Source organism: Mus caroli, unplaced genomic scaffold (assembly GCF_978045245.1).
Source record: "Mus caroli unplaced genomic scaffold, Mus_caroli_1 scaffold_19, whole genome shotgun sequence".
In the NCBI taxonomy this organism is placed as follows: domain Eukaryota; kingdom Metazoa; phylum Chordata; class Mammalia; order Rodentia; family Muridae; genus Mus; species Mus caroli.
The window spans coordinates 20,196,375-20,208,541 of NW_028227274.1; the positions used below are offsets into that span (position 1 = coordinate 20,196,375).

General features: G+C 36.3%; 1 protein-coding gene across 9 annotated transcripts in view; it reads right to left on the reverse strand.

Annotated features, from left to right (window-relative positions):
- Window positions 1–12,167, reverse strand: part of Nol4 (nucleolar protein 4) — a 350,147-nt gene that overhangs the window by 227,423 nt on the left and 110,557 nt on the right. For all 9 annotated transcript variants that reach the window (XM_085833385.1, XM_085833392.1, XM_085833390.1 and 6 more), the window contains 2 exons: window positions 11,988–12,100; window positions 3,961–4,093 (listed from right to left, as the gene is read on the reverse strand). In XM_085833385.1, the coding sequence (XP_085689511.1) occupies window positions 3,961–4,093; window positions 11,988–12,100 (246 nt within the window). The remainder of the gene's footprint in view (window positions 1–3,960; window positions 4,094–11,987; window positions 12,101–12,167) is intronic.

The following is a 12,167-nucleotide window of genomic DNA, read 5'->3' on the forward strand; positions in this document are numbered from 1 at the left end:
AATGTGGTTTGGTTAAATAAAAATCAAGGGTAAAATCCTTCCTAGGCAAAGACTGACTTTTATGTATTTTGTGTATTTTTGATTTTGTTTTTAAACATGGTCTATGTGTTTCTTATCTTTTATGTGTTTACTGAGTGAGGGAAGCAACATGGACTTTAAATAAGCAAAAGAAACTTACTATTCTATGCTGATCTCGAAGGGCCTTCTCATAAATTCCTTATTTTGTTTCTGTCTTCGTGACCTTTGCTTAATTATCTAACCCAGGGCAAAACATTTTCCTTCCTTTCCCCCCTGTCTTCAATACACCAGAATTTGATGACTACATTTTAAATCTGTGATAAGCATATTGAAATAGAAACATAAAAGAAAGGCTTTCAGTCTTCATCCTCCATTGCATATGGTGCTCAATAGAGACATTATATAAACCTGCCTATGTTACAATTTCTGGAATTTCAAAAAGCCACAACTTTCTACTTCAGCCTCTTTGGTGAATATTTCAACTTGATACTAAAGAAAAACAGAACATTTTACTCTAACTTTTAAAAATTTGTTTATTCAGATTTTAGAAATCATGTCACTTTAGGCTTTAACCTAAACATTTAGGTGAGGCTGAGACACAAGGACTAGGAATTTGAGGCTAGTCTGGGCTGCGTGAAACCTTGTCAAAACAAAATAACATACAAAAACATACAGTGATGATAAAAGATTTTATACATAGTAAAATTGAAGTTTTAACCAATTATTGTAATGGGAGTTTAACCCACCATTTCTCCCAATGCTTTTGGCACATCTGATTTATGAGTACAGACAAAGGAACTCACTCTGTCACAATAAAATATTACTCTTGCACAGTTTACTATCACATGTAGCTCTTTAGCCTTAAATTATATACTATTAATATGAAAATGCTCCTCATTCCGACAACCGTATGTCAAGCCCACTGCGTGAACAGTGATCACTCTATGGAAAAGCATAATCAAAAAGCATTCCCATCCTCATGTGTGTCTACCATAGCTCACTCTCTTCTTTTCTCTATATTTCCCTTAAAGCATCTCCCTGTGGATTCTCCTCTGATAGTCATCCTCTGCACAGACTCCTCTTCCTTGCCTATGTCGGTCATTTCTGACTGTTGGGCCATTTGCACCCCCTACCAAGCAAGAACGCCATTGTTTTATCTGGAGATGGTACACGTGTCTCCAAATGAAAGCATGTACTACCATGCAGTAAACAATTGAGAAAAAGCTGCTAGATATTTACCAAAATCAAGTCAGGGATCAACAGTGTTGAGGCTGGAAAGTTCTGCCCCATGAACTCTATACTGGGCCCACATCAGGATGCTCACCCAACATTAGATAGGCTATACCACATTTCCTTACCTTCTTACACTCTTTAAAGATTAATGTACACCATCCACAAGGTTCTAACATATCCCAAGCTAACTAAGACTTAGTTCTTCAAATACCCCAGTATTTAAAAAAGATAAATATTTAAATTTTTGTTATTATAAACTTTCATTTTTAAAAAGCAAAATAGTTTCACATAGATGTTAGATAGATCACTTTCTTTATATTATATCTTATATGAGTTAGGGCTATCCTTGTAAAAATGTCTTATGTATTTATTTGCTCAGCATTACATACAAACACCAACACATCCAAATGTTTACATATACACATGTATGTATATAATTTACATGTAAAATAAAATAACTAGATATGAATGGCAAAAGATAAATAGCACACTATAATTATAAAACAAGTATGATGAAGTAGTACAAGTGTATATATGGAGGTGTGCACGTGAGTGTGTGCAGGCACATGGCTGCATTCATGGGGTAAAGAGAATTGCACAATGTAGTGTTAGTCTGGATAACTTTAGAGAATACCATTATCAGGTAAAAGGAAAGAAAATACATAAAACTCATTTCACAAACCATAATTATATTGGAAAGCTACACCTTAATTATTTAAATGATGGGACATGTAAGAAGAATTTGAAATGGAGCATATGACAGGAAACTCATAGTGGGAGAATACTTAAAATTAATAATTCGTGTAGTATAGAAGAGGAAAGGGTAATGAATGAGAAAATAATATAGTTTCACATGGTAATAAGTCCTCTAAGAAATGTTAACAATAGGAGTTGAATAGAGGGAGGTAAGGCATTAGCAGATGTTCTTTGTAAGATAGGAGGATTTGCAGAAGAAAACTGGGGGTTCATGTGCCTGCAGATAGGATGGAAAGTGACAGGATTAGATTTCTCTCTCACGGGGTAACTATGTGGACAAAGCTAAGGAATACAGCCAACACTTGTGAGGAGAAAGTAGAGAAAAGCAAAGAGCTTGCTGTTGCATTCAGGTGATGATGCTAATAATATACCAAAATGGGGAAAACCTCTCAGTGGACTAGGAAAGACAATGCCAAAGAAAACTCAGTGGGCAGTGTAAGGGAGAACTCCTCAGGCATCAAAGAAGGGCTAGGAAGAGACAGAGAAAGAGCTAACTAACGTTCATGCGCAGCAGCTATCAATACCCAGTGGAGTATTTCGCATATTATTCCAAAGCATCTTAAAAAGTCAAAATAGATTTTATAATGGGCGTTCTACCCTAGCTAAAGAACTACAACTGGCAATTTCAATGAAGAAAGTGACGAGTTTTGAAAATTAGAGACACAGTCCTGAAATGTTCATTCTTCACGTTCTTCAGAATTATATATGAGCAGAACGAGAATATAAACAGATAACAGATTAGTGTGTGTGTGTGTGTGTGTGTGTGTGTGTGTGTATCAGTTATTCTGTGATGCTGGCACCATTATTCTGTGAAGAATATCTATTTTACAATAAAGTGACGAGAATTTCTTCATAGTATTCCCAAATGAAAGCTTTTTCTACCAAAAACTGTGTTGTCAAACATAAGCTTGAAGTCGCGCTCAAAGTTCTCTTCTCTTTCTTAGAAATTACAATGATGTAACTTGCACTCCACTCAGACTCTCCTAAAATGTGGAAAACAGAAGTGCCCATGATAGGGACATTCTCATATTTAAAACTAGGGACGCCTTAGGTCTTTCTGGTGTAAATAGAATGCAAAACCAGTCTGAAACACTGGCAACTTCTAAAAAGAGGTTTTAATAACAAGTTTTTAAAAAAAAATCAAGGAAAGCCTTTTTTCCTATCTACTAATATGGTGAAAAAACCTACCAATCAGAAGAGTCATGTAGACTTATACCTGAGTGAAATCATAAACCAATTTTGAATGAATTCTTTGGTTTCTATTTATAAAACTTAATTTTACACCAGCTATCATATTAATTTGCAACAAATTTAATACAAAGACAAAATCTTCAGAAAGGTTTTAAGCATATCAGGCCTTAAGTGAGGACCATCAACTGTCTTTATCATGTTCAGTTTTATTCCCAGCATCAGCAAAGGGAAGACTTGGGGATCTTTCTGAGAATGTATAACCCTCCTTTTCGTTTGAGCCAAAAAGGAATTCAGATTACCTTCATCCTACAGCATCCCTTTGAGAAAATTATCTTTAATAATGTGTCCTTTATACTTGGAACTAAGCTGTTAGGTCAAAGAAATTTTAATCATCTTTAAACTCTTCATTTTCTCAAAAATAATTGATGACATATGAAACCAAAGCCTGAAAACAATATCATAGATATTCAACTGCACTCCTGTAACACATTTTATATTTGAAAAGGAAAACATGGATGAGCCTGGATTTCATAACTGACATCTTTTTATAAATCAGTCTAACACTTTTATTTTGAAAAGAGTACTTAAATCTAAAAATAATAAAGTGGATGACATAACCTGAATGCCCAGAAAATGTCTCCATAGAGACGAATTTTTAAAATGGACACAAGAGTGAAGAGGTGGTTGTGATTTTAATAGATTCTTACTCATTGCTGGGGCTCACTGCTTTATCTACTCATTTGTTCCGTGTGAAAGGCTTACCATCTTGCTGGCCATGGACAGTCTGGGGACTTTGCATTCTTTCTTCCAGGTTGGAGCTAAGGTCAGAGTTCACGGCTGACATTCGTGTTGAATCACTCATGTCAAATTCGTCACTTTCTATGGAGCTTTCGTCCTGAAATGGGTTGAAAACATTATTAGGCACTGTAAAGTGTAACTGTGTGCAGAAGACAACTATCCTGCCTATGTGCTCAATTAGAGGTTAGCCAGTTCATGTTATCAGCCTCTATAAAACATGGTACATAGTAATAGATGTGTGAAATCATAAAACTCTTCCTTCAAAACATTTTAAAAATTTGGGTAATCAAACAACATTATGCAGAATCCCATTGTAAAGATAGAGCAGTGTGTTTAGAAAGGAAATAGTTTGGGAATTAGTATAAATATTGAACTATTATTAATGAATATTAAGAATTCTTAAATTTGTCTTTAAAGGGTGATCCTAAAACATGATGGAAAGGAAATTTTAAGTTTTACTATTAACAAAATGACTTGGTAAAATATTACAGGCACATATACATATTTATAAGCATATATTGTATAACATAGTAAGAAGTTTTCATCAGTAAGCAGGATGGACTCAAAGTATAAACTAAGATATATGCATAGATTCAATGTTTGTATTTGATATAGAGCAGTGAATTCTTAATACATTGTAAAATAAAGATGATAGAGGTAGATTATAGAGAATAGATGCTATGTATATTATAGATATGCAATGTATTATACAGGTTCTAGATAAATAAATGATAGATGACTTATAGATGAGAGGTAGAAATATGAGAGAGAGAGAGAGAAAGAGAGAGAAAGAGAGAGAAAGAGAGACATTACATATGGATGATAGATGGTTCATGGAGGAGAGGTAGACGATTATATGCAGATAAATAATACAGTGTTATATGATAGGCAGAGCACTGGATTTATAAAAGGATTTCTATATAACATTATGTAAAACTTATTCACTTAAAGTCAGGGGACAAAAATCTCTACTAAATGATTAATTCAGAAAAATTGATTATGAACAATTTATACAGAAACTGGTACACTTCTTTAAGTTTTTGAGATTATAAAATAATTACTATATTTCCCCTTTCCCCTTCCTCCATCCAAATTTTCCGATATACCTCTCCTTGCTCTTTTCAAATTCTTGGCCTCCTTTTTCATTAGCTTTTTATTTTTATTTTTATTTTTATTTTTATTTTTCGAGACAGGGTTTCTCTGTAGCCCTGGATGTCCTGGAACTCACTCTGTAGACCAGGCTGGCCTCAAACTCAGATATCCTCCTGCCTCTGCCTCCCAAGTGCTGGGATTAAAGGTGTGTGCCACCACCACCTGGCTTCATTAGCTTTTTTTAATGCAATTATGTATATGTACACCCATATATTTTCTTACCTATATGTGCTCAGTCTATATGATATTATTTGTATATGTGTTTCCAGGGAATAACCATTTGGCATTGGATTATGAGTTGATGTGCTCTTCCCTATGGAAGATTATTTCTCTATCTCTCAGCACTCTTTAGTGGCTTGTAGGCTTTTGTTTAGGTTTGAGGCCTTGCAAGCTTCCAAAGGAGGGAGGCAACCAACAGTCCTACCTAGCTGTGACACCTATGACCACATCGACTACCAGCATATTAAATATGCATACATCAATGGAAATGAACAGGTCTCTAATTGCACTTTGGACCCACTCGGCAAGAGAGAAACATGCATGGAACTGGGACCTGCTAACTATTCAGGGCTAATGAAGTCTTACATATTGGAGGAGACTCTACAACCACTAATGTAGTAAACCAGCATAAACCCCCTAACAACAACCTAAACATTTACCTTTCCATAGATAAATGTGATCCCTATCCCTGATCAGAAAACTTCTCTTTGAAACTAGGATACTTTGCTACAATTTTACTGAAGCAAGGTGTACTGGCTAGTTCTGTGTCAACTTGACACAGGCTGGAGTTGTCACAGAGAAAGGAGCTTCAGTTGGGGAAGTGTCTCCAGGAGATCCATCTGTAGGCATTTTCTCAATTAGTGATCAAGGGAGGAGGTTCCCTTGTGGGTGGTATCATCTCTGGGCTGGTAGTCTTGGTTCTATAAGAGAGAAGGCTGAGCAAGCCAGGGGAAGCAAGCCAATAAAGAACATCCCTCCATGGCCTCTGCATCAGCTCCTGCTTCCTGACCTGCTTGAGTTCCAGTCCTGACTTCCTTCAGTGATGAACAGCAATGTGGAAATGTAAGCTGAATAAACCCTTTCCTCCCCAACTTGCTTCTTGGTCTTGATGTTTTGTCCAGGAATAGAAACTCTGACTAAGACACAAGGAATTTGTTATTTACTTCGAAGCTCTTACTTCTTATCCAAATAAACTTCATTGATGATTAAAACATGCTGTTGGGTTTGTGGGTTTCTTTTTTAAACAAAGTAAGAAGAACTTTTCCTAATCAAAGAAGTTATTTCTTCCATCTTCAATTTCTTCATATGATTTGGCCTGTCTTGTAAGCCATCTTGCCCTGGCGATTCTCTTTGTTTTATTCTTGAATTTTGTTAGTATGGATGGAAACGATACTTGTCAGACTTTACAGTCATGGGGCAAGTACCTTATTCACTGAAACACATTTCCACCCCTAAAAATTGTCTTTATAAGTGACTATTTAATTTCTTACTTAGTTTATTTATGATTACTTATATAAAATATCTATTTATAACAATAATTATATTTGCAATTTACAATTTTTTGTAATAATTATTTATCATTGGTGAATTTTTTTGTTGGGGAATTACTGTCTAATCAGAAGACAGCTTGCATGAGTCACTTGCTTTCTTCCATCCTGTGCCTTCATCCTGAGGACTGAACTCAGGTATTCGAGTTTAGCATGGAACACCTTTTGCTTACTTAACTATCTTGCCAGACCAAGAATTTATTATAGATAACACAGCTGATGAGATCTGAGTAAAATTATTTCTATAGAATTCATATATGTGTAAAATGTGTTTGCGTGTTTAAAGAAGAGCTAGATGCAAAGTTTCAATCATGTTCCTTGTTCTGTGAAATCACTATAGAAATGGCTTAACATTGTAGCTAATCAGTATACATTTATTGTCATTAAATAACATTTGCAGCTGTGAGTGGAGGAGAACCCCTGTAATTCCAGCATTCAGGAGACAGAGACAGATGAATCCCTGTGAGGTCTACAAAGTAAGTTCAGGACAAACAGAAGTACACAGAGAAACTCTGTTTCAAAAACAATAGATTGATAGATAGGTAGGTAGATAGATAGATAGATAGATAGATAGATAGATAGATAGATAGATAGACAGATAGTTGGATAAAATTTATGTCAACATACTTTTTTTACAAGTTTAAAGACATGATTCTATGCTTTTGGTTAAATGAAACTATTGCCCTAGTTTGGGAGGGAGAAAAAGGGATGCATAAGGGAATTTGTGAGATATAAAGAATGAACACTTTCAAAATGTAAAATATATGTATAGAATTTTTAATAAATAAAAGATGTATATTTTAAAAGATTATAAGGAAGGAGCATTATGAAGTTATATATTTCTTGTTCATGTATTAAGAATTATGATTTTTTGTTTTTATTGATCTACATATTTAAATAAATGCTTTATAACACCTGGCATAGTGTCTTTGCTGAGAAAGGGTAGCTGGGTAATAAAAAGAATTCCCAGAGAAGTTCCCTCTGAATTTCTTATCAGAGTAATAAGAAATAAGCTGTGTTAATCCACTAACTTTTGAGGAATGTATTTAGCAATCAGTACCTGAACTCTACCTATCTTTCCCCTTCTAGGCAAGATCATATTTTATATCAACCTTTTAAAATAATATTAATAATTAAAATGCATGTATTATAAATGAAGTAGACATCGAGCTCCAATATTAGATAACTATTGAGTTTAAGCAGCTTATGTGGTTTGTTAGGGGAAAGTCTGGGCTTCTCACCTGCATGATGATAAGGGAATATGAGCCAATTGTAAATATTAAAATTAAATGGTACATAGGAAGCCTATAGGACAGATCCCTTGTTATCACTTACCCAAAGTTTAATTTTAAATGAATTCATTTATAAAATATTTGACAACACTATAGCAAAAAATTCTGCCTTCTACCCAGGGCAGCTATGCTTCTGTCTGTAGCTCGGAACTCTTTCCTTTGATATAATTTTTTTGGATATTTTATGTATTTATATTTCAAATGTTATCCCCTTTCCTGACTTCTCCTCTGGAGCCCCCCTTTTCAATCCCACATCCTCCTGCTTCTATGAGGATGCTCCCCCTCCAACCCACCCACTCCCACCTCACCACCCTGGCATTCCCCTACACTGGGGAATTGAGTCTTCACAAGATCAAGAGCCTCTCCTCCTACTATGCCATACAATACCATGCTCAGTTCCATATGCAGATATACAACTGGAGCCATGTATACTCTTTGGTTTGTGGTTCAGTCCCTGGGAGCTGGGGAGAAGAGGCTGGTTGTTTGATATTGTTTTTCTTCCCATGGGGTTGCAAACCCCTTCAGCTCCTTTAGTACTTTCTCTAACTCTTCCATTGGGGACACCATACTAAGTCCAGTGGTTGGCTGCAAGCATCCACTTCTGTATTTGTCAGGCTCTGGCAGAGCTTCTCTGGAGACAGTTATAACAGACTCCTGTCAGCAAGCACTTCTTGGCATTCACAAGAATGCCTGGGTTTGGTGTCTGTATATGGGATGGATCCCCAGGTGGGGCAGTCTCTGGATGGCCTTCAGTCTCTGTTCCACACTTATTTCCTTTAGACAAGGAGGCCTTCTGGGTTAAGAAGTTGGTGATGAGTGGGTAGCCCCATCCCCCAACCGGAGTCCTTGCCTAACCTCTAGATATGGTCTCTTCAGGTTTTCCTTCCCCTTTATTGGCCATTTCAGCTAATCTCATACCTGTTGGGTCCTGGGAGCTTCTTGCTTTCCTGGCATCTGGGACTTCCTGGTGGCTACCCTCAGTTCCCCATCCTTCATTGCTACACACCTCTGTTCAAATTCCTGACCCTCTGCCTATTTTCCTGGGTCTCTTCTCATACCTGGTCCTGCAACCTTTTTCCCCCTCCACCTCCTCTCTTCCTTCAAAGTTCCTCCCACCCTCTACCTCCTGTGAGTATTTTGTTCCCCCTTCTAAAAAGGACTGAAGCATCCACATTTCATATGGTCTGTGAATTGTATCATGGGTATTCCAAGCTTTGGGACTAATATCTGTTTATCAATGAGTGCATACCATTTGTGTTCATTTGTGACTGGGTTACCTCACTCAGGATGATATTTTCTAGTTCCATCTATTTGCCTGAGAATTTCATGAAGTCATTGTTTTTAATAGCTGAATATTCCATTGTGTAAATGAACCATATTTTCTGTATTCATTCCTCTATTGAAGGTCATCTGTGCTCATTCTAGCTTCTGGCTATTATAAATAAGGCTGTTAAGAACATAGAGGAGTATGTGCCCTTGTTATATGTTGGAGTATCTTTTGAGTATATGCCCAGTAGTGGTATAGCTGGGTCCTCAGGTAGGACTATGTCCAATTTTCTGAGGAACCACCAGACTGATTTCCAGAGTGGTTGTACAAGCTTGCAATCCGACCCAGCAATGGAGGAGTGTTTCTCTTTGTCCACATCCTCACCAGCATCTTCTGTCACCTGAGTTTTTGATCTGAGCCATTCTAACTGGTGTGGGGTGGAATCTCAGAGTTGTTATGATTTCCATTTCCTGGATGACTAGGATGTTGAACATTTCTTTAGGTGCTTCTCAGCCATTCAGTATTCCTTGGGTAGTGTGAATCTTAATGTCCTCCATAGACTCAGCTGTCTGAAAACATAGTTCCATCTTGATGATATGGTTCTGGTAGGTTTAGGAGGAGTGACCTTGCTGGTGGAAGTTTATAATCAGGGGTAAATTTTAGCTTTCAAAGCCACATGCCATTCCTACTGTGCTCTCTGTTTAGTGTTTGCACTTCAAGGCAGGAGCTCCTTCCTTCCCTGCCTCAGCCATAGTAGATTCTAACCCTATGAAACTTTAAGGCTAAATGTTCTTCAATAAACCTTTAAGACCTTTATTCAGTAACTTGCCTTGGTCATGGTGTTTTATCACAGCAATAGAAAGTAACTAGCAACACACTTCATTTCTTTCAGTTGTTCAAATTATGTCATCCATTTCTTCATTTATCCATTCATTCATTTATTCATTCTGGGCACTGTCATTGAATCTAGGACCTCATATGCTGGAAGTGAGTTCTGTGTTACCGATTTGCATTCTGGATGAATTCCCTGTTAACATCTTTTATTAGAGTTTAGCAACTTTTTACTTGCCTACTCTTACTGTTCATTTTCTTTATTGTCTTTAACGCCTCACTGGAAGTCATGCTTCAAAAAATACAGTGTTTGGGTTAATCTGTTGCTAAGAGTACCTGAAAAGTACTCAGTAAATATTGGTGAATTTATTGGATTAATCCTCATTTAAATTTAAATACAACTTATAATCAAGATTTAACTTATCATTTTAGTTCAATATGCTTATCTTATTCAACTTGCCAAACCTGTAATAGTTACATTTTCTAAAATTTTATAAATACTCTAACAAGTAGTTTTCTTGAATATATTAACAGTATGCATCCAATTTAATAATTTCAAACTGTGAAAAGGATAATTTTCGTAATTATAATAATTGAAGGCTATGCTTTTTAGTTCAAAATGTGTGTGATGCCTTAGATCCAAAGGGACTTTTAATACATGGGCTGTATGATTGGCATGAAGCTAATCACAATTTTGGGATAGAATTAAATGTATTTGACCTCCAAATTAGTTTCCTACAAATAATTTGTGGGCTTTAACGGTTCTCTGAGGTGTTATTACTTCTTTCAGTTTTGCAATAATTGTGGTGGCAGTTACTTCATTCTTGGAACAGACACATTTTCAAAATCTGGCTTTGGGTCTGTAATATAGTGACTTTATTATTTTAAATTCAATCATTTGTTGTTAGTTATCTGGTAATATCTAATGCAATATGGCTACTTCATAGATATTCTTAGAGAGTGAACACCAGATAACGTCTACTGATCAAGATTAAAACTTTGTCAAGTACAGAGAAAACAAAACGATTAAATTTTATGAATAAAGTATCCAAAAGAGCGACTTAATAGGCTTAAATTGTGTTTTACAAACAATCTAGTTTTTAAAAAGTAAACATCTAATCACATTTCCTGTTAAAGGGGAAGTCCAGGGATGGACTATTTCCAACACAGATAATATGAATGTTTCCACTCATTAGTGGTGACGAGTAGCTGATGAGCATTTATTTAATTCCCACAGTGCACTGATTGCCTTTGCTTCTTTATGGAGAATACAAGTAGCATGCACGCGTGTGTGCGCACACACACACACACACACTTATACACAGATAAACAAATACATAGACATACACAGACACAGACACAGATTCAGCCTGACAAACACAGAAACACACACAAACATATACACACTCACATACAAACACAAACATAAATGTAAAAATATACACAAATGAAAATTCACACACATTCACCCCACACACACACACAAATTTAAGCAGAAATTTTAAAAAGACTTTAAAAGATGTAAACGTGACTGATATAATCAGTTGTACTTGAAATCATCTTAAATTGATTTTTCAGTTTTTCAGAGAAAATGGTTTCAGAGCGTCACTATCCTTGGATGCTCAGGACTTTCCAGCTCTTTGCTGAGACTGTCTCAGTGGCGATTTAGTGAGGAAAAACAGTTCTCCTCTCATAGCACTAAAGAAAATGGATTCAGCAGGGACTCTGCGTCTAGGGTGTGGGCATCTTTGCTTTCCAAATCAGTGAGATCCTGGTGAAATTTCTTTTCACTCACAACATAAATTAGAGCTTTCACGTGGCACCACACTTAACCCCTTAGTCATGGGTCTGGAGCTTTGTTCCTGTTTGTGGCTGATGTAATCATTCACGTTTCCAGTTTACCTCATCTTGCTGTGAGTTCAGAAGCTGCAGTTTCATGTGCTTCATGTACGCCATTGTGATTGGCATGTTGTAGTCGATCATGCTGGTCACCAGTGTTGGAGGCTTTCCATTATCTGCAACAGAACGTTTCACATCTGTGATAAATGCACCAACAGTGTTCCACCTGCACTTTCATGGTGA